The sequence below is a fragment of the Harpia harpyja genome, chromosome 13, assembly GCF_026419915.1.
Source record: "Harpia harpyja isolate bHarHar1 chromosome 13, bHarHar1 primary haplotype, whole genome shotgun sequence".
Taxonomy (NCBI): domain Eukaryota; kingdom Metazoa; phylum Chordata; class Aves; order Accipitriformes; family Accipitridae; genus Harpia; species Harpia harpyja.
Window position 1 is genome coordinate 30,868,534 of NC_068952.1, and position 22,913 is coordinate 30,891,446.

Genomic DNA, 22,913 nt, shown 5'->3' on the forward strand with positions numbered 1-22,913 from the left:
GTCTATTCTGTCATCTCCCACAAGAACTTGCTGGCAACTAATCTTGGTCAGTGATGTTAATGAATGGAGGCAGATTCCTCTCAGAAGGATTTAGTTATTAGCATACCCCACCAGATCAGCCTTGTTCAACTAAACAATTAAAATAACAACATTAAAATAATCATGAAAGCGTATTCCCAATATGTGGTTCCACCCACGCACACACGCTTTGATACTGCACAGACGAGAGTTTCCTTCCAGATAAATACCATCATTCAGAACCGCCTCAACTCCAAAAGGTTCCCAAATGCAGCAGCCCAGTCACTTCCCACTTTAACAGTTGAATCCTTTCATGGAAAACTGGATTTAGTATGGTCCTGTGAAAAAGACACACAGTAAATCATGCTGAAATATTGTGCCGTAAATCTCCATGAGTCAGGGCAAGGAAGGACAATCATTTCAGTCGTTCTACGAAAAGAATAATGGTTCTGCAGTTCAGTGTAAAATCTCATCTTTCTATATCCATAAGTCATCAAGCAGAACAAAACAGATTCTGACAAAGCATTCCTTCCATATGAATGTGCAGAATTAATGGCATCGCTAAACCTTTTCAGATTTTGATATTGTCATCATAAGCATCAAGGCCTAGTTTGAGAGTCACCATGCAGTCACCTTTCTTAACTTTGCTAAGTAGTAGTGACTTTTGGCAGTCACCAAAACAGTGAAATCACTGATGTTTGCCTGGAACTGCTCAGTGGCAAGCTATTAATCCTTGCTTGAGGGAGGTGTATTAGGCAGGCAGCGCATGCAAACAGAAATGTGAGGTGTATCTTCAGAAAAATGCAGAAGTCATGAGAATCCCTGTATTGGACAGTCAAGTTTTTCTAATCAGTATAATGACTTATTAGGTATTTCTTCCAAATTTAATGGTATGGTAGATTTCTATGATGGGGTAGCAAATCATCTTCTAAGTAGATCTGCAGCGTAGGTACAGAACCTACATATGCCATATATATACACACCATGAACATATACTACAGTTTCATGATGTGTGTTCTCTTAAATGTATAGAAAACACCTTTTATCATCTTTGTGACTTACATTTTATTACCTTCAACTCTGTATGTGCAGTAACAAAGAACTCAGTTTAAAGAGAAATTGAGAAATAAATTTGATCTAGTTTTAAGACTGGAAGTTAGTGTCAAAGGTGAATTGGAATAACATGTTCTCGGGTATCTTTTCAGATATTTCTTTCCTTCTACTATAAAGTTAAAGTGATTATTACCCAATATTGCAGATGGAAATGGCATCAAGCCTTAAAGTTGTCTCACACTTGTTTTATGTGGGTTTTTTTCTCTTTGTTCTGTTCAGGGCTAACTTATGTAAGAGCTGTGCTGACTTTTATTAGCATATTAAATCTCTGACATCTTTGGCACATAATGCTTCTGCTTCTTGCACAAGGCGTGTTACACATTATTTAGAAATAAACAATTTTTACAACCACAGGGGCAGCATCTGCTGTGATTTGAGATAGGAGAAAACACCCAGGTCATGACCTTATGCAATAAACAGATTAATAATGTTCCTCTTTCTCATGATGATATAGCCATAGCATGCATTATTACTATTTGTTCACGTAGTAGCAGCCTGCTAACACCTCAGCTGAATGCCCTAATTCACCAAGTCCAAAAAGGCTTTTCAGATGACCCAAATGACCTTTACCTGTACGTGCAACATAGTGCTTTAGCAGGAAGAGGGAATTAAGAAAGCATGAATCAATGTGTTCCCAATTTTACTGTTAGGGTCAAGAGGCATGAATATGATGTATTAATTTAATTCCAAGTTTCCTTCCTAGGAGCATGTACCAGGACCACATCTTTACAGCAGACATTGCTTCCATGTTGAAGCAGCCAGAAACCCCGCAAATATCTAAGGTGGCTACTCAGAAGAATAGGACAAAGAGCAAGTATGGATTTCTGAAACAGATTTTCATATAGGCTAGCCATTGTCCCGGGGCTGCCTATGTACTGTTTCTCTAAATTACCTTATCTATCTAAACTGCTTGGATTCCTAACTTAGCTCGGTCCTGTACACTGAATTTAATCAAGGCTCAATCAAAAATTAATTACAGCCTTTGGCTTTCTGCTTACATCAAGAGAAGTTTCTAATTCTCATCAGGTAGTCTGGCAAGGCTCAACAGTTACAGCAATAATTCATATGCAATGTCATTGTCCCAGTTTGTGTCCACAGCACGCCTGCCACCAATCCGTATTCAGTTTGCAAAAGGAAAACCCACAGTGTGTGTCAGTGACGTTATAAATAATGTATCCAATTAAGTCAACTACGTGCCATTGCACTTCCCTGAAGCCCACGAATCTGAAAGCCCCAAAGAAACTGTGCACTTTGAGAGAAATATTTAGGCATAAATATTGCCCTTATTTTGAGGTCAGTCCTTTGTACTCTCCTCTCCGTGTTGTACAGAAGGCGTACAGAGATTGCCCCTTGCAGCATTACAGAGGATGAGAACAAATACTAAGAGCTTGTGCTGCGAGTTCCAGCTGCATGAGGAGGATGCAAGGTAAGGGCTGACAGGACAGGCTCCGATGCAGGAAAGATGGAAAGAGGCAGCAGGAGGTATGCGTGTGTGCATGGCAAAGGAGAGTCCAGGCATTTCCAGAAGCTAGCAGGATCTTTCACTTCACCTTTTAATTTTTTTACAGATCCAGTAAGGCAGTGAATTGTTTAATGTCATGTGAATGACACCAGTACTGAAATGTGATGCAGCTTGCCAGCAGTGAGATGGAGGCCAGCACAACGTGGTCCTTTTCTTCCTAGCCTGCACTTTTCTTTGATATAAGGAACAAAAACTGTGTTTCAAAAGAGAAACAGAATCAAATTAGAATTCACATTAATTAGATTTCCTGCAGTAAAACAAGAAATAAATCAAACATGATCCTGGAAAAATGGTTTCTTGCAGTTGCAAGCTTGATTTTTCCCTGAAGAGATGCTTGTGCTTGCTTTGAGGGGGTAATGAAACTGTAAACTGGAAAGTCATTTGAAAATGATAAATTAGGCTGTGATTATGCCAAGTGATATTAATTATGCTGATAGACTATATAGCAAGGAATATTTAACTGATTCAGTTCTGCCTTCTGGTTTGCTCTGACAAGTAGCAGTGTGTTAGGCTTGCTTTCTTTGTGAGCTTCATTAACAGCAGTAAGAAAGCCCAAACTTGGGTTCTCAGTTCTGTGTTAGGTTCTACATGAACATCATCACAGAGCGGTCCGTGGTTTAAACAAATTGTATTTGTATTGTTTGTACAAACAAATTTATTTTTGCTGAGTTTTCCATATCAATAGAGCAGATGGCTGAAAAAGAAAAACCATGATGGGGTTTTTTTGTAATGTGACAAGGACACGGGGGATTTCTGTTTTTCTGCTTTGAAGATGCGTTGCTACCTCTTCCTCACAAAGTTCTGTTTAAACCACACCATTTTAAAATAAGCCCCCCCCCTCTGCCTGGGTGTCTAGCTTGCTTTGCATCTCAGTGGCAGTTCCTTTCAGCAGAAATGAAATGCTGAACCTAATTTTTTTTTCAGCATCATTTTCTGAAGATCAGGGTGCTATGCAAAATAATGGTGGGACTATCTACTTAATGTAAGCTGAAGTGGAAATTAGTAGATCATCACTGTGCAGTTTTGTGATCTTGTGTTCTTTTCTTGAGAAAAAGGAATAGGATGCAACAATTATCAGCTCCTAAAATATCTCATCTGCCTTATCATGGCAGCTTTTTGCCATTAGGTAATAAAAGTAAAAATAATGTATGAAGTTGTAACTTCCCTGGGACTTTTATTCTGCAAGAACCACAGACCCAAATCTATCAAATGGACTTTCTAAAGGTAAGAATTAAAGACCGTGGACTGCTGGTGGCTGCCAATTCAAATGTATTTTATCAGTTCCAATGGAGTACAGTCAGTCCACTTAATGTCCCTTCCTTTCTTTTAGTGAGAGCATGTCACGGCTCTACACTGACATTCAGTGCCAATGCTGGGTGTACTCTCTATCGAATGCATCGCCTCTTCTTGGTCACATGCTCAGATTTATTTCCAGCACAGTGGCTTGAATGACAGTTTCCCATATTCAGTGATGGGATCAAGTTCCCAGCTCAGGTTGAGACTGCATTCTTATGTCAAGTGGAAGAGACTTTTTTCCTAGTTCAGTAGAAATTCTGCTTGCTGATTATTTTCAAATCACTTAAAACCAAGATAACAGACAATTAACCTTTTGCCTTAGATGACAGCAAGGTAAAACCCCCACAGCTGTGGGCCAGGCACAAGAGATATCCATGTGCAAGATTCACAAAGTGATTCACTGGAGAATAGTTAAGAGTTGAATCTAGGAATTTCAAAATACCATTAATTCAATAAAATGTCTATAGAAAATAGGAACAATAGTTACAATGGAACAGTTTATCTCAAAATTTAATGTCTGAATTCTTTCAGTAATATTCAAAAGCAGTTTGCAGTTTTCAAAATAACAGGGAATTCAAGTAAGAATACTTATTGTGCCCTAGATGATTTCTGACATCTAGAGATGCTATTAATTTAAATTTTGCATTTATTCACTCTCAGATAGTTTAAGCTAGACAGTTTTGCTAACTTCCTGAGAATACAGTGCTTTACCATTTGTATTAATCTTCTCTATTTAGTATTTCCCAACAGCAGTGTAGCTCCCATGTTCTTACCAACATGGAAGGGAAAAGGGGAACTCGGAGCAGAAGCAGGACTGTGTGGATTTGGATTTTACTGAATTACTTTTAACAAAACAAAGCTGTGAAGCCTCTGCACTGTATTACTAGCCAAGCATGGAGGGACGATTTTGGCTCAGGATGCACAAGGGTAGGTTGTAATTTCTAGTGAAGTGTTAGCTGAGGTACATGCTTTTGCTGTTTTGGTGGACTCTAATACTGGCACAGGTTTTGTGAGAGAAGAGCCAGGCAGTGTGTCCTGGGTTCAGCTGGGATAGAGTTAATTTTTACAGGAACCTGGGAGGTGGGGGGGCATAGCCGGGGCAGCCGACCTGAGCTAGCCAAGGAGCTATTCCATACCATGTGACATCATGCTCAGTATATAAATGGGGAGCGGGCCGGGGGGAGGGCTCTCGACTTTCGGTGGCGGAGCGTCGGGTTCCGGGTGGTGAGCAGTTGCGCTGTGCATCACTCTTTTTGTATATTCTTTCATTAGTACCGTTGTTGTTGTTGTAACCTTTTTTTGTGTTGTCCCAGTAAACTGCCCTTATCTCAACCTTCGAGGTTCCGGGTTTTTTTTCTTTTCTCTCCTCCGTCTTCTCCCTATCTCCCCGGAGGGGGGCGGGAGGAGCGAGCGAGCGGCTGCGTGGTCCTTTGTTACCGGCTGGACTGAAACCACGACAGTGTTACAGCCTTCTCGGCCTCTTCAGCATCAGGTTGCATTTTTGGTTTACATCAGTATGACAACTATCTGAATGGGGTCTGTTACACTTAATGAATTTGTGATGGGCACTGCTCCTGTAATCCTGTTATAGCAGTCTGCTACAACAGTCACATCATCAATACTACATAAAGAAACACTTTTACCTTTCTCAAATCTCTTTGTCTCTCCCTCTCCGTTGGCGATGGTCGCTCCCATCAGAACACCCTTCCCCTCCTGCACCACCACCACGGGCACCGCTTGGCTGTTACCTGTGCCTGGCACAGGACTGGCACACATACCTGCTCAGCAGGTTTTGGTGAGAGGTAAAGAACAGCTGCACTCAGACAGCCTTCAGATGATGCTATGTATGATTGGAAAAGATTCGCTGAGCCTTAAATGATACCAGATGAAAACACAAGGGAGGTTTGCCATAGGGATCAGGTAAGACTGATAACCAAGTGAAAAAGAACCGTATGTTTGGACTGCAGGCTAACCAATTAGAGCACCTTTTATGAAAAGATAATGAGTTTACCACTGTAAATATCCGTGGTCAGCTCTAAGGTGATGATTAATACATTGCATATTATTTTTCTTTAGAAGCTATTGAAAATCATAGGTCCTTTTAGGCCTTAGTAATTGATTTATCAGTATAGCATGCTTTTTGTTACTCCATTACTCGCCCCTGTTGTGAATCTGGTTTTGCTTAGTCATTCATTTGGAAAGCGGTCATTAAAAAAGTCACAGGCTTGAAAGGATAATTAAATACAGTTTCAAACACAGGCAAATGGGAGATGCACACACAGTCCTGTATATAAAGTCTACTTAGTAAATGTAGTGTGTAATAGACTACCTGTAGTTAATCCAGAGTTTCTGTAGTGCAGGCAAGGGATGCCCGGCACCTGTTGGTGGCCAGAGCTTTTGGTGGGCAAATGGTGGTTAATGTCTGAGGACAGCTGCCTATCGTTTTCAGGATCAGGCTCCAGTGTGAGCAATTACTAAAAACTTTTCCTTTAAAAGAAATTAACAAGAAGTTTTCTAAAGCCTCCTGCTACGTTTGCCACAATTCAGATATTGCAAGCTGTGAACCAGATTGTGCTACTCTTACATAGGTCCAATAGTGCCTTGCCTACACAGTGGGGTTGTCTCTAGGGTGTAGCTCAAGGTAAATATAAAACGCACTGTCTAGTCTGCACAGTGCAGGATAAGGACACCATCGTACTCCCTGTCCAACCCCTGATCCAAATGTATTTGAAAAGTCTTGCTAACACTGTTTCTCAGTTTAGGAAGCTTGCAGTGTTATGGGTCCACAACCTGTATCGTTTAGGTTATTTTCCCATGGTTTTTTTTCATTTTGTATATGATGCCTACAAATGTACAAGGGAAAAGAATCAGCAAAAATTCCTGTCTGTGAAATCCTGCTCTTTGTCCAGTCTAGTAAGGAATTCCTCCTCTTGACATAAAAATCACTATTTTTCTAGATAGGCTGTATTTATTATTTTTTGTAGCTAACTGATTTCTGTAGTTAGAGCATCATTGTACAGTGGGTTTAAGCCACCATTTCTTCAGTCTCATGTAGCCATTCACTTCTCTGGTGCTTTAAGAAAGCCGTTATTGGCAAGAAGGACAAACGGTGCTTTGGTAGCCTTTAATAGTTGCTCCGCACAAATGTAAATGGCATGGGGAAGAACAAGGAAAACCAGCTCCCATGTTTTTCATTGAGAAGAGCACTCATGGTGGTTCTTAACAAAGAGGGGAAAAAACCTGCTCATGAGAGGACACAAAATTCTCCATCCAGAAAACCATTCCTGTCCCCAGCCCCCAGCACATGTCCTGAAAATGTCACTCAGAAGCAACTCTGCAACTTCAACATCCAAATATTTCAGTTCCATTTTGAGGTAATCAAATTTGTGACTCTTTATTTTCATTTCAGATTTATCTTACTTAGTTTTATTAAGATTTTGATTTTTTGAGATCACCTTCACTTTAATTTTTCACTGAAGTTTTCATTACTGTGTGAGTTGCTTTTAAAACTCAGGATGAAGAAATGCTTCCCTTGCCTTAAAAGCTCTTGCCCTGAAGGATTTTACCTTAACAGATACCTCAGGTGCTGCTTAGCTGCAGGTTTCAGTCACTACAATCCAGGGAGCAACATTCGGATTTTGATTCTTTCAGTATAAATGTTTTTTTCTGCTTCTCCTCTGAGACTATTTAAAAAAAAAAAGTCTGTAATAACAGCAGCTCTCAAACCAAAGAGAAAGTCTTTTCCCTTACCTAGATGACATACCACATCATACTGTATCTGTCACTAGCACATATTTGCTGCCCCGTCTCTGCAATGCCTCCAGGATGATACGCTTTGTGATTAATTGGAAGAAGAGCAGTCTCTCCTCACCTCAGAGTATGGGAATAAAAATAGGCTCAGTGTGGAAGACGCCTCTGAAACAGAGTGGTTTTTTGGTCTCCAAAATTATTGGGGCTGTTCTGCAAGAAAGGAGACAGCTGGGGTTTTCCTGCATACACGCGTGCACTGTTGGTATTGTTTCCATTTCAAGGTGATGTATCATACGTAAACCAAGATGGTCATGAGGTGACAGGTGGACATCTAATCTGGTTTCCTAAGGAAATGAGGTCTGCACAATAAGCACGGGAGTCACTGTCAGCCCTCTTCCAGTAACTTTGAATCTACTTTCCAGGTTCAGGCAAATTTGAACTGAAGTTCATAAAAGCTTAATGAAAACAGGCAGCTGGGTAAAGAGGTTAACTGTGTTTTCCCAGAGAGGGAAAGGAGGAGCCCACTCTGTATCACGTACCCGGGAATCCACGTGGGGGAGAGCTCTTACCGCAGCTTCAGAAGCAGGAAAAACTTTGATCAGTGCTTGCCTCCAGAGAAGCCAGCTGCAAGACGCAACACTGTGGGAAGGCAGGGTTCATTACTGCACTGTAAATACATCTCTTAATTTGGCTTCGTTCCAGCCGGCGATCTAAGTGGGTGAGCCAGCACACCACCTCGGCTCCTGCAGACGCCCGCTCCCACGGGAGGGTCAGGCTCCTGTGCAAAACGGGCTGGTCCCTGCCTGCTTCTGCTCATGGGGAGAGGCTGGCGGTAAAGGCACAGCTAATGCTTCATCTCACAGCCAGGCTAGGTGGTGATCTGTAAAAATTGCACTTAACTGATTAGTGGTGCCGGCTTCCTCCCTATCTCTGTACATGAAGAAGCACTTAGGCAGAAGGGCACTCCTTTAAATCATAGGGAAAGGACACACTGCAAGCACTCCTGCTCTGAGGAGAGCTGCTCGTGCTGATGCAATCCTGGCAGCTACTGGTGTGCTGTGAGGACACTATTTTATCTTTACTTTTAATGGAAGGGATAAAGTAGAATAGTAATAATGGGACTGATAAATGAAAGGAAAACTGTAACCACATAATTATGTCAGAATCAACTAACAGCCATGAAAAGCCGATTAAACCACATTATGCAGATACATGTAACAGAATACTATTAGTAAGTCCTTTGCAATGGCACGCCTGGCAATTAAGGGAGCAGTATTGGCAGCACACAGTGAAAACAGTGATAACACATAGTTAAAAATGTTTGGAGACAAACAGTGCATAGAGTACAGGGACAGCCTAGAACTGAATACAGGAGTGTCCTCAAAGATACCAGCGCCCAGGGGAAGAACCAAAGATGTTATTCCAAATAGACATTTTGACTAGGATGTTGGGCATAGCTTGGAGTAAATTATATTTAACACCAAAATTAATTTACTGGCTTATCCATAAATGAAAGGCTGCAGTGCAGCAAGTAGCCTGTATTTTCCAACCGTCCACAAATTTCAGGTTGAGCAGGCTAATGCAGGAATTCCCTTTTTTTTCTGAATTAAAGGCAGCTTGCAGAAATATTCTGATTTAGGCAGTAAGAATATTAGGTAATGTTCCTGTGGTTGCAACTATTCAGTAAATATTTGGTAATAACATTGCTCGGTGTTGTATATTCTTATGTGTGTGGTACTTCCAGGTTGGGGACCTGAAGAAGGTGTCACCCATCAAGTTCCTTTCTCACTGGAGTATTGGGATCTGTTGTTTCCTCTCACCCACCATAGAAAGAGAGTGGAGGTTCAATTCTACCCTTTGCTTCCCTTCCTCTGCCCACTCTTGCAGAGCAGTTCTCATCTGCCGTCAGGGAGAATTGCGCAGGAACAAGCTCTGAGATAACATTTAGTGTGGGGTTCAGAGTTCCCACAGGCTTTACAAAAAAATACACTCCTACCAGAAACTACTCCATGTGACTGTGGAGATCTCATCTAAGGGAGTGAAACCAGAAGGGATTTTTTTGGTGTCAAAGGATGAGCATGCTGGAGAGTTCGTACTCCCCTTATTTTCTTCATCATGCCAGGCAGACTTCAGAGACATGCTACCAAGACAGTTTGCTTGCAGAAAACCAGCACGGATCTTTTAAATATTTATCCTACATACTGTTTTCCAACAGATACATGCAGGTTTTCTTCTCGCTTTATTTTTGGAGATGGCTGCACTAGTGTGAAATGCAGATAATGAGAGGTCAATAGCGTCCGTGCCCACAGCAGTGCTCTCCTGAGCTGTTATAAAGCAAAGGAAGGGAGAGAGCGTGTGTGTGGTTACACTTTGATTACAGAAGCCAGGCAATACATTTATAAATTAAATTCTGTCAACAACTTAAGTACTAGGGATGTGTAATTAACAAAATCTCTGCCAAACCAAGATTTATGATGACCAGGAGACATGCCTTTACTTAAATGGAGAAGTGAGACTGTGTCAATAGAAGGTTAAAGCATTTAATTGTACTATGATGTCTATATTTACTTGGGTTATTTTTCCTCATACTTTGAATGTGAGAATGTTGATGCTTACAGAGTACTTTTCGTGAGAGAAGAGTATCATTATCTCCATTTTTATATGTAAATAAACAGACACCCAGAAATTTGGAGTACCCTAGGTGAGGTACAATACCATAGCAATGGGGGAGTTAAGAACCCAACCTTTTTGTGTCTTAGTTGGGTATACTATATACTGGATCATGCTGGATTTAATAGCACAGTAAATTTAGATACTAATAGTATTAAACACCTGTTTTGTCATCCTTTTATTTGAAGCTGGAGCATCATATTCCTTCTCCAGCAGAAAAGTAACTTAAGTCCACCTTTTCCAGAACTCAGAGAAAACAAATTGTTTCTGAAGTAAGAAACTGTCACTGGTAGCAGTCTGTGCTCCTACATCATCCAGCAGAAAGGGTGCTTTTCCTGTAAACAAAAGAATATAAAAATAATAAATAAATAAAAACCACTCTAGCCAAGAGCAGTAAACCTTGGGCAACACCTATGACAAAATCAGTGCCTATGACAAATGGGTATCACTCCTAAGTTGGGTCTGTCCGTAAGGTGTGTTGTATTCTATCAGGACATGTAGCTCTGACATACACTGAACATACAAACCCTGTTAAAGCTTTTGCCTCTCTTGACTTTGAAGATGTAGCTAATGTGTTCGCCTTTAAAATAATGTTCTTGTAGTCGACGGTACTACCGCTGAGCTCGAGGCAGGCAACTGGAACATAGCCCTCAGACACTCTTATGTTCTTGCTGCATACTTTCACAGATCCATCAGCCAAAATATCACTAACGATATGAACTTTTAATTTCACAGATGAAGGAACTTGGCGTCATCGTATACAACTGTAGCTGCCTGGTCCTGGATTTACAAAGGATATTTGCCCTGTATAGCTCATTAAGATACAAGAATAAAATACCTCCGAGTTGGTCTAAGAGACTATACGGAGTGTACGATACTCAGAATAAACTGACGCTGCAGCTGAATGAGACAAAATCAGAAGCTTTTGTGTCGGTAAGTTCTGAAATGAGTTGCAGAGAGGGAGGGAAGGGAAGAAACTTATTTAACCCACCAGATTTTTGGAAGACTGGGAAATTGAACATCTGCTTATTTGCCTAATATTGTCCTTTATGAACTACAGAGTAGTGAAACCAGGTTAGGTAGGTGTTAGTAGCATCTATGAAAGAATCTCAAGTGTCTTTTCACTGATATAGAGATGTTCACAGTTCCCTGCAGTAAGTCCATCATAACGCTGTGTTCTCCCTGACAGATACTGTCAGGGAGAAGTTACCATGGAAAGTGATTTCCATGAATAGGAACATATATGGTGTCAATTAAGCCTATACTTAAGTATTTCTCTAAATTGGCCCTAAATGAAGAAGATGCACATTACCGCTATGTCCTTAACCAAAAGCAGCTACTAAAATTGAGATTCATGCAAGTGACTGGAAACTCAACTATAGAGATAAGAGCACTACAGCATCACCTACACAAGACAGAACTTGTTGGATAGTCTCATAATGCCGGAAAACCAAATCATTCTGTTGTCTGGGAAAACGGTTGTTCCAATAGGTATACTTTTGTGGGGAAGTCTGTAATTGAAAGGTGTTTAAAAAGTTATTTGCCTTTTTCTGTGGTCCAGAACAGACAAATCACAATATATTTTTTCTTCATTCTGATTTCTGTGATATTGTTCCTACATGCAATTTGCCAGGACTGAAGATGCTGAAGGATTTCATTTGAGCATTATTCTTTTTCCCTTTCTCTGTAATGTTCACCACTTTTCCTCTTGTGTTCAAAAAATAGTAGGGAGACCCTTCAAATTAGGTTATTTATTTACACGAGCAGATAGAAGGTGAATGACTTAGGAGTAAATGATCTGTTAATCAGACATCTAAAATGATACAGAATAAGCTTGATATCAGAGCTTGCGTTTTTATCAATGTAATGTATACAGATTAATCCTTTTCACCCTGTTCCATTGAAAGCATTCATACTTCTGTAGAACATTATCTACTTTAGCTTTAAACGACTTTTTAAAACTTCTAAAATTCAAGCAGCAACCCCCATGGAAGCACTATCTGGTGTGTGTATTTTTAATGGGAAGAAATGGAGCAGTCCTCCATCTCACCAGTGATGTAGCAAAACTGGAAAAAAGTACACAGCAATAAAGATGATGAAAGATGTGGAGTGTCTTTCATTTTGGAAGTAATTACATGAGTAAAACCAACACCTTTAAAATCAGGAATATAACGAAGTTGCTAAGAGTTATTTACCATTCTGTATAAAACAAGGGGCAAAACCTCATTGCTTTATAACCATGTCTAAAACAACACAAGGCATGTACCACGCTATTAAGTTGTACAGCCACTAGCACAGGATGTTGGTGCAGATGAGTGGTTGGTTATACAGGGCAGGGTTTACCTTCCCCTGCTGGGAGCCAGGTGACATTCAGGTGTCCAGGATTTTTCACACTCCTACAATCACTGGAGAGACAGAGAGCTATTTTGGAGTCAAAATCTGGAAATGCCTAAGACAGCCAGAATTAATAGTTATCTGAAGAGACATACGCTTCCATTGATTCTGGAGAGTCTTAAGGACTAGCTTAAATTAGAGACTGCCTTTCGGACAGTTAGCTAAGGAGCTGTGAAATGAACTCCAACTCCCTTCTAAGCAATCTGTAAGAAATGGAGAGATCCTGCTGAAAGCTAGTCCTGAAGGGACACACAGTAAGGAAAGCTAGGTAAGGCCAACTTTAAGGAATCTGGGATCTGAGACAAAGAGATGTGGAGAAAGGCTCTACAAAAACTGCTCTTCTGCAGTTGCAGAACGCTTACTTCCTCCCTGTGATTTGTATTTCCTTTTGTGTGGGCAACAAAAGCCTCTCCTCTTGAAATTCCACTTCAGAAAACAAAAGGAAGGAGTCACAGGTACTCAGAAGCTCAGGTCAGGGAAGTCCAACTCCAAGAGCTACCTGAATCTGCAGCCACAGCCAGTTGGGCTGGTTCATCCTTCCTGAAAACACGCTCTTCAACAAATTTCTCACCCACTAGCAAATTCTCTGTGTTTGCCAGCATGCCCCTCTGAAAGGCAGTCCTGGAGTTGCACTGGACTGGTTTGGTGGACCAAGTGTTAACATCGCTGTCTGTTCCTGAACTAATAATGATAAGAAGAAAGTCTCTGCAGGCCAGGCAGCTGTCTGTGCCAGGGGTGCTGGTGCCGCCCCTGCCCAGCCCTTCGCTGCTTCCCTTTTGGTCTGGGACAGCACAGCCCCTGAGCAGGGGCACGGCAAGGTACTGGCGCCCAGGGAGAACAAAGGCCTGTTTCTGGTAGGTGAAGAGAAGTATCAAATGTGTATTTGGTCAGTACAGCAAGTACTATACAACTAATACGGAGAAAAGTACTAAAATATTCTATGACCATGGAGTGGGGGCAGCCGTGCCACAGGGTAACAAGTGCAATGTCCAAACACAAGTGTTACAGTGAGAGCTTTAACAGACGTTTTTCTTCTAATTATCTTCTAAATGTCTTTCACTTTCTGGTCCTTGTCTTTTTCAGATGCATGCAATATAACGCATAAGAATTCCTTTCTTTAGCTGCTCTGTAACTTAAAACTTCTATTCAAGAAAATAGTAAGAGTGTAAGAATAAAATCTCAGTGCAATAGCCTCCTATAAGTTTCAAATAACAGACATAAATTATATTTAACAAAATCACTTTACACTTTTTCTTGAGTTGAAACTCATTCTTCGAAAATGTATTTCACTTTCAATGTTTGTGCTGTATAAAACAAGCATAACACACAGTCATTGAAATTTTTTTGTTAAACTCAGGAGTCATGGCTTAATGTTGCTTAGCAACAACATCGTCTTCCAGACTGGCTGATAAAATGTAAGAGGTTTCCGTTGGTTTTCTTAGTGTTCAGGAATGGATCTGGAATATTGGTCTTGAAATCTTGCCACAGTTAATATTCTAGTATTTTCTGAACTTAGTTGTAGTAAGTCCTTAAGAACACCAGCCAATGATTAAGAAACCACTGTGATAGGCATTGTATTGAAAGGAAAAAAACCTAATCAACCTCCCAGGGTCTGTCCCTAAAGAAAACATACTAATCTAGATGTCAGCTGCAACCCAAGCTGGTAACAAAGGTGAGAAGGTGATACAGCAGCAGGAAGGCAGGCGTCTGTCAGGGCCAGCTGTTAAGGCCAAGTGGCACCTGCTCCAGCTCCATGAAGTGCCTTTAACAACCTCTACTCCCAGGAACTCTGGTGTTGCCTGCGAGCAACCTGGCAGGTGGCTCCACTTCTCTCTCCCTGCTCAGGCAGGAGAGCAGAAAGTCCTGGGCCTCTGCCACAGACGGGTGATTCCTGCCGGCTTCACCTTGCTGACTGACACATTCAACAGCCCTAGATACAAGCCAGAAAAGCTGAAATCTGGTCTTACTGCTTATCAGCTCACTACCGGGCAGAGTTCATTTATACCTGAAGCTAGGTTTTAGAGATAAGTTTCTTGCAAAACTGCAGCATCTCCCTGCGACAGTGACTGAGCAAATGGTGACTTTGCGTGGAACTTTAAACAGAACTGACATAATAGACTTAATTCCTGGTCAAAAGTGATGGATCAGGCTCATGTGGCAAGAACACAGATATTACTCCATCTAATAGTAACCAGTCCTGGGACTCTTTGGAACAAAATTCTCTGAAATGTAACTTCAACTAGAGCTTCTGTGATGACAGTGCATGTTTTGAAGTTTGTGTCTTCTGCATTTTACCTACAGTTGCATCTAAATGGTGAGGCTTTCAAGGGGAAATTAAGCAAATACCTCCCTTTGTACATTTGAGTATTCTAGCAGGACAGTTGAAGGTATCAGTTAATACTCTCTACTAAAATAAACTACTTGCCATCTCAAGAAGAATGAGAGGAAGAGAAAATAAATCACGTATTTTAAATGCCATATTTGAACTTTTCCTTTCACAGAATTCACCTAAACTCTTCTGCCCAAAGGACAGAGTCCTGGATATTGAAGCTATATACAGTGTTATCGATGATGCGAAACAGTTTGTATACATAGCTGTCATGGACTACTTGCCGATCGTCATTGACACCAATGCTAAACGGTGAGTGTCCATGTCCAGGGCTAGCAGGTTATCATAATGCCAATAAGGTTTGCTGGAGAAAATGAACCCACAGGAGATTAGTTACTACTGTGGACCAATTTCTTGGGGCCCAATTCTGCTCTTATTGAAATCAGTGAGAGTTCTGCCATTGACTTAAATGGGAGCAGAATTGGGACCTAAGAAGACATTTCCAGTTCTGGGTCCTAAGCTTTGGATCTGCCTATCGAAGGAGATCAGAAATTGTCTAATCTGACCATCTGTAAGTCACTGGGACCCAGGAATACAAGAATCAGCTTACACATGAATCCTATTTCTTACACTATTATATTCACTATACTGGTACCACAGCTACTGGCATTTTACAAGTATCATAGAGATATTCAACATGAGTGTGTGTGTGTGTGTGTGTTAAGAGAGAAATAACATGCTATGAGTTCTCATATAGAACGTGGGAGATGTTATTATTTTATTGAAATGCACGTATACATGAAAATTTCAAATTCAGCATGGATTACCTTTGAATTATATTACATTTTGGTTAACTGGGAGTTTCTAAAAACAAACAAAACCAAGTAATTTTTAAACACCCTGTTTGCATGGGCCATTAAAAAGCACGCATGACCCAAAACTGGAGCCACAGTGTAATAAAACCATCCAACTCACAAGGCAAGTATCCAGTGGTCCCTCCGACTCTTGGTAACACTCATAATGAACTGAGAATCTAGCAAAGCTTGCCATTCCATCCATGCACTTTATTTGAACACAGTTAAGCCAAACTAAACATGTGGTTATGTCCTTTTTTCCAGTTTTGCATAATTAAAGATGTTTTGTTCAGATCTTTCAAAAAGTAACTATCATTTGACTGATATCAAGCATAAGCTGTTTCAAGTCTACAAGAGGGTTTTTCTAACAAACTTACTATGTACAGCCTCTGTCAGTGAAAGAATCATGGGTAATGCTGTAGGAACCTCAGTTTCACAATATGCATCCCTCACCTTTCTCTTTTATGCTGGAAAGGATCTTAGTATGTAGAATCATTATAGTGTTGCAGCTCATGCTATCTCCTATACTCCTCCTTACTTTGTTCTCGTGCCTGAAGAATTCAGAAATCTACTGGATTAGGGAGATCCAGGGAAGCTACCTATGTGAATTCTTCAACATTTTTCACTATGGCATGGCCTTTCTTAAGGCACTGCCACAGCTTCTCTACCTTGTCAGCTCCCAGTTCTCGCTTGCAAGTTATTTTCTGGCATTGTAGAGCTCAGATTTCATTAGGCCAAATGCCTTGATGCTGCTGGAATAAAGAAAACATGCATTTTCTTTGCCTAATTCTCCCTGTCCTGACCTGCTCCCACCAAAGGTCAGAAACACAAAGCTTAACTAGCGATTGTGAGAATAGTACCATGGAAGCCAACATCCCATTCATGGCAGAATTTCTGCAATCCTCATCAGGAAAAAATGTAGCATCCTCCTTGAACGACCCATCTTCATCTGCTGCTGAAGGATGCAGGCACCCTGCAGAGCTGCAGCTCTTGTTTTCCCAAGCAAGAAATTACAGAACGCATTCCAGTCCCCAGCCTGTATGGTCCCAGTACAGAGGAAAAAAAGGATGGCAGTCAGGGAGAGATCCCATGTTCCTGTTTCCTTACTTGCGTAACCAACAGAAAATCCTTCTTGTCCCTCCCTCTGGGCTGGGTAAGAAGCACCCTCTAGCTGTACCTCATTCTGCTGGTTCCCTGGCACCGCAAGAGCTCCACTGCTCTCACCACAGGCACTGACACAGGAGTATCTCTCCCAGCTATGGGCGGACCAGGTACCTGTATTTTGTGCAAATGTTTTGGCAGCTCTCGGTGCACCTACACAGATGGAAGATGTGCTCAACCATCCACAACCTCACTGTCTCCACAGTGACAGTTTTGGTGCAGGGCAGAATGACAAAAAAGAGGATCTGCTGGCAGATCTGTTTAGTGAGAATCCCTTTGAATGAGAACGGCATTCCTTCAACAGACAGAAAATGAAATTCACGTGTTTAGTTTTCTCTTTGATGTCTAGACTTGGCTGCATAAAAATCTGAAATTTTTTTAAGTTCTCTGAATATATTGTATTCTTTCTCCACAGGTACTGGCCATATTTAGATGGGAAGATCAGAGAAGCATTAGTTTTACGAAGTATTAAAGTACGACTTCTCATAAGTTTCTCAAGAGACACAGATCCCCTTACTTTTAACTTTGTTTCGTCTCTGAAAGCTATTTGCACTGAAGTTCCAAGCTGTAGTTTGAAAGTTGTAAGTATAATCCATATTGCTTTGAAATCTAAGATATTTCCCGCCCCCGCCCCCCAAAAATCAAGAAAGCTTCACAACTGAGAAGTGGTTTTAGTATCAAAGCCTTTATATTTCATTAAATAACACAGGAAATGCAATATAACGAACTGAGTGTATTCCTAGTAGTAATACATGTCGAAATTAAGACAGAAAAATAGACTGATGCCAAAAGGCAGTCTGTGTGGTGGACAGCCCGTGTAAAACACTACATCTGGTCTTTCACAGCAAAGCTAACAGAGTGAACCGTAGTCGTATGTCGTGTTTACACTGGCTGGTAGGGGTAAAATATGACAGCACAAAAATGTGTTTTAGTCTGGATTCATGTAACCTTAGTGTTCAGCTGCGTAAGTATCTATTTTTACTTTAGTCAAGTACAAAGTACAAGAAAAAATAATGAAGATTTTACATTAAATTCAGGCTACAAATTCAGAATTGTGAAGACTAGAACAAGCATTATGTGACCGCATTAGACATGCAATACAGGAAAGTGAGAAATACCATATATGTTATATTTGTATTACAGAACAGAGTACACGGTAAGTACTACTTTCAATTTGATAAACTTAATTTTTATGAAATTGAGGCATGCTGGATCAATTTCTTTTGGGGTTTTTTTTGCAGATAACTGTCTTAAATAATCTGCTAAGTTATTTTGACTACTTGAATTGATAATCTACTGAATCACTTTGGCTTTTTAAAATCGTAAAATTGACAACAATTGTAGAAACAAGCACTATTTGTGTTATACACACTAAGTGCTATTTATGCATATATAGAAATAGGGATTTTTGTTGTAATGTACACTGTTATTACAAGTTTCCTAGATAAGAAGCAGCATAAAGTGTGGTTTTTAAGTCAAAAACCCCATACATAGCTGACTACATAGCTGACACGGCTTAAGCCACTTCAATTTTGAGTACCTTCTAGCTTGTTCCATATTTATCATCAAAATCCTGTTTATTTGTTCAAAATTATTTTTTATTTAAGTGGCATCTAATGCTCTACATATTGATATCCGTTTCCATCTATTTACAACACGTAAAATCTTTAGTACAGAATTTATCTTGTCAAGAACTAAATGCTAAAAGGAAAAAAAATTATTTCTAGACATCTATTCTAGGTAGATAGTCTAGCTAGAATATCTGCAGTTAGAAAACACAAATACAACTTCCAGTAAAAAACTGAGACTGGCCCAGATTTAAATAGTTGTAAAGGTACAACACACCTCAGTTACCTCTGTGCTGGTCATCACGTGTTCCACATACCGGGTAAGTCACTGCCTTAAATAAGCCTTGGTATGAGTAATACTAGTATCTATTTGATTTTGGCTGAAACTGTGCCACAGGCTCTGCCACAACACTCCTTTACTTCACAAATCATGTCAGATGAGCACTGGTTTTTTTTAAAACTGCATTTCTTTTGTATTCATCTGCTCTAGCCAGGATCAAAATGAAACAGAACTACGTGTGTGTATGGGGTAGGAGGAATAGGCTAACAAGGTAAAAATTAAACTTAAACCTTTTGAATTATTGGAAAATTCTGCTTTTCCTTTTTGGTTCTGCTTTGGGTATGAGAAAACATAAAGTCAAAGTAAACTCTGTACAGAAAACACTGTCATGCAGACATGTATTGTACGTGTGTGTTTATACACAAGAACACTGAAATTTTAAGAGAACCTTAAGTTACAAATTCTGATTGAAATTATACTTAAAATTGCTAAGCTGTGTAATGGCACACCCTCCCCCTTCTTCTGTTCTCTCGGGGATAATATACCTGAGTCCTACGAAGCATGTTGGGTAGCTTTTTTCTCTCATTTAGCTTTTGATCCCTGTGATATGTCTTGTTGTGATTGTTTTCTTGGTTTTTTATGCCTACGGCAAGACCAGTTTGGCTAGGAAGTTTCCAGCAAGTGCCAGTGGCTTGCTGCAGCTGCAGGGTACGCTGTTTTGCCAGTGGCAGCAGCCTGAGGTACACAGTCATCTTGGAGAAGGCTGTGCAGATACAGTTTCTCTGTTAGATGGGAATCTCTTCCCTATTTCCCCTGGTCTCTGACCAGGCTAATGGAAGTTTTGGTGCTGCCTAACTGCAAGTATATAGTTAGAAACGGGGCACTGTAAACCTGTTATGCCTAGCAGTGTCCTGATCAAAACCAGCCACCAACCACTGTGCATGTAATTTTTCACTCTGCTATTGAGGTCAGGAAGGCAGAGCCTGCAAGACATGATTTCCTAGTTGCGAACACTGAACTGTAAGAGTGTGCTCTATCTAGAAGCACGTTTTTTTCCTTTTTTGCCACAAAACTTTGATAATACTGGGCAATTAACATCACCAATGCAGTCAGAAAACACTTAGTCCCTCATTATGCATTCCTCAGCATTTCACTGAGTCCAGTTCACGTCAGCACTAGTAATTATTGCATTCAACTGAAACTGCTTTGAGAGTGCAAACTCAATACAAGGACTCTGAAGAAATTATCACTGGGAAGAAGTCACATGGAAAAAGCTTTGTTTAAGGACTAAATAAATGCTGTACGCACACAGCCAAATGTCAAGGAGTAAACTGCATACCAAACTGCTCATTTAGGGAGCTCTGTCCTATGCACTGAACCACATGTGGTCATGAAATTGAAGCTTGAATCATAAAGGGCAAAGTCAAGGTGAAGAGCTCACCATTGTGCTTCTTGGGACCTTAATTCCAGTACTCCTTAAGTTTTGTGTGCTTGACCATGTAAATATGTCTTCTGTGCAAGAATGCTCAGTCTAACTCTCAAAGGAGCAGTAAAAAGGGCCCAGCTCTGTTGGGTGCAGTGCTGAACAGAGAAAGGTGCAGGTTTTTGAAGGGCCCACAGAAAGCATGAACTAGAACAAAGTCTCTTTAGACAACTGGAGACCAGGAATGAGTGGCATGGAACAGACGTGTATCTACAGCACAAGTTGTTCTTGAGCCTCCACATGAATCTATTTTTGAGTTGTGCAGGTATATTCCTGCTAAGGTAAGAGGAAGGAAAAACTGAACCTTTCACTAATTCTCAGAAAGCCAGAAATGCCCTACAAGTAAACAAAGTATTATGAATTAACTATGAAACCTTTGCTCCTAAGCACTAACTAAGCACTTAATTTTAAAGCTCTAAACTCCTAAAATAAGGATGGAAAAGATTAATGAAATGTTAGCAGAAGGTGGTGTATTATCAACACAATACTTCTGCTGAAGGTGAATGTTGGAGAACGTTAGGCTGTGCTACTTAATGCCAGTGCTGGTTGACTTGCTCATGTAAGCTCCATTCATATATTCTGTTTGTGAGGGCAGATGGGTTTTCCTGCTGGTATCTGTATTGTCAAGGAGATAACGGCTTCTCTGCTGTTGCTGGAGAACACATTACATTTTCAAGCCTTCTATCTTTTCCTGCCTGAATCTGAAATTTTCTCTCTTACAAAGTTATTATACAAACAGAACACTATGTATGATTTTTTCAATTTAGCATATCTTCTGAATCTAACTCAATTTGACAACTCTAAGCTTACACGATTACTGTGCTTGGCTTTTTTTACATCAAGGTATGTAACTTTTTGCTACATCTCATAACATTAGGAAAAAGATAGGTTGTTACGTTTTGTTTCCTAGCATTGAATACTTTACCCATTTGCCAGTTTTAGACTATTCCCTACAATATTAGCGTTAGTCACACAGTATCTTCCACATCCCTGTGAAAAGTTACTGCCAGTACCCTTGATGGGCATCCTACAGCTGCTAACTGTCTCCATTCCTGTTTTGTTGCGCCAGGGAAAACATGACCATTTTCTACTGGCTTTATCCAAAAATTCAAGACCTGTTCAGAAAGATTCAGATCCATCTCTAGCTTGTTAAGTACATACTCTCTGTGTGGGTGCGTGTTTGTGGAGCAGCTCCTCAGGCACACACTTGCAGTCTTGATGTTGGCTAAGAACTAACCCCTGATATCTAGTAAACTTTCCTTTATAGCTGCTAAGATGGTTTGTTCTAATTTTTTAAAAGTGTAATGCTGTAATTGTTAGTGGTGTTAAAAATCTGTAATTGAAAGTATGATTCCTCCATGCAGCTTAGTTAGATGTGAATATACAATATGAATCTCATTTAAAGGACAGATACTACAGTTTTACACAGAATAATCTTTTTTAATGCCCTTTATAAAGCAACCACTCAGTTTGGATTGTTGTGCTTGGTTTTAAATTAAAAAAACCTATCTTTGGAATTTTGCTAGTATTTGAACTCATTGCAAAAATTAAGCTGTGGAAGATAATGCCACGTACAGGTAAGTAAGCATGCGGCAACATACGAAATTCAGAGACTGTTTAAGGAAACAACTTTGTGATAGTTATTGATCATAAAACTGCGCCACAGTACCATCCAGTATTTGGGCACTGAAAATACGCAAACTCTTTGAATTTTATTTCTAATGCACTAAAAACCTGCTTCAGTTCTAATAAACTTTCATCATTGTGGGGAGGGGGTGCATCAGTCCAAGAACAGTCTCCTCAATGCTTGAATCAGCAGGACCCTGAATTAGCCTTGTATTTTACACAGAGTTCTTCCAAGTAGTTTTGGTACAACCTCTGACAACATAAAATTTACCCCAATATATTTTCCAGTGGGGAAGAGAGAGATTCTGACAGAGTCCACAGCATAAAATGTTAGATAAACAGCAGTCTCTGGGCTACTCTGCCTTTCTGTCTGCAAATAAATAATTTCCATTAGGTTTGGTAATACTAATTGTGGATAAGCCTGTTCAGAACTTAAGAGTTCTCCAAGGAAAACCAAACTGTAATGATCAAGACTGATGATTAAGAAGAGAGATTTTTTGAATGAGTATTTATATGCAGTTCTGAAGAAACCAGTGGTATAAAATCTAAAGCTGGCATTCCTGGTAATCAGTAACAACACATTTTGCAATAGTCAAGCAGTTTACTGCAAACCAGCTTGAAACCTACCTACATCATCAGCTGGGTAAAGAATGCTTTATAAAACTAACTGCCTGGGTGCTATGTGTACACCCTTATTTGATTTAATCAAACTGATGATGTAGTCTACCACAGAGATCACTACATCTCAATAACAAATATAGTATTTAACAGTTGGGTTTTCAAAGTTGTAAGATTATTCTGAAAGACATCTCCCTAACCTAAAAGGATTCATTCAAGGTTTGTATCAAA

The 22,913-nt window shown here is 40.2% G+C and overlaps 1 protein-coding gene across 4 annotated transcripts in view; it reads left to right on the plus strand.

The window, feature by feature from the left end:
- PLD5 (phospholipase D family member 5) overlaps positions 1-22,913 on the plus strand; it is a 203,845-nt gene that overhangs the window by 173,425 nt on the left and 7,507 nt on the right. For all 4 annotated transcript variants that reach the window (XM_052806205.1, XM_052806206.1, XM_052806207.1 and 1 more), the window contains 3 exons: positions 11,105-11,302; positions 15,265-15,404; positions 17,523-17,688. In XM_052806205.1, coding sequence (XP_052662165.1) covers positions 11,105-11,302; positions 15,265-15,404; positions 17,523-17,688 — 504 coding nt within the window. The remainder of the gene's footprint in view (positions 1-11,104; positions 11,303-15,264; positions 15,405-17,522; positions 17,689-22,913) is intronic.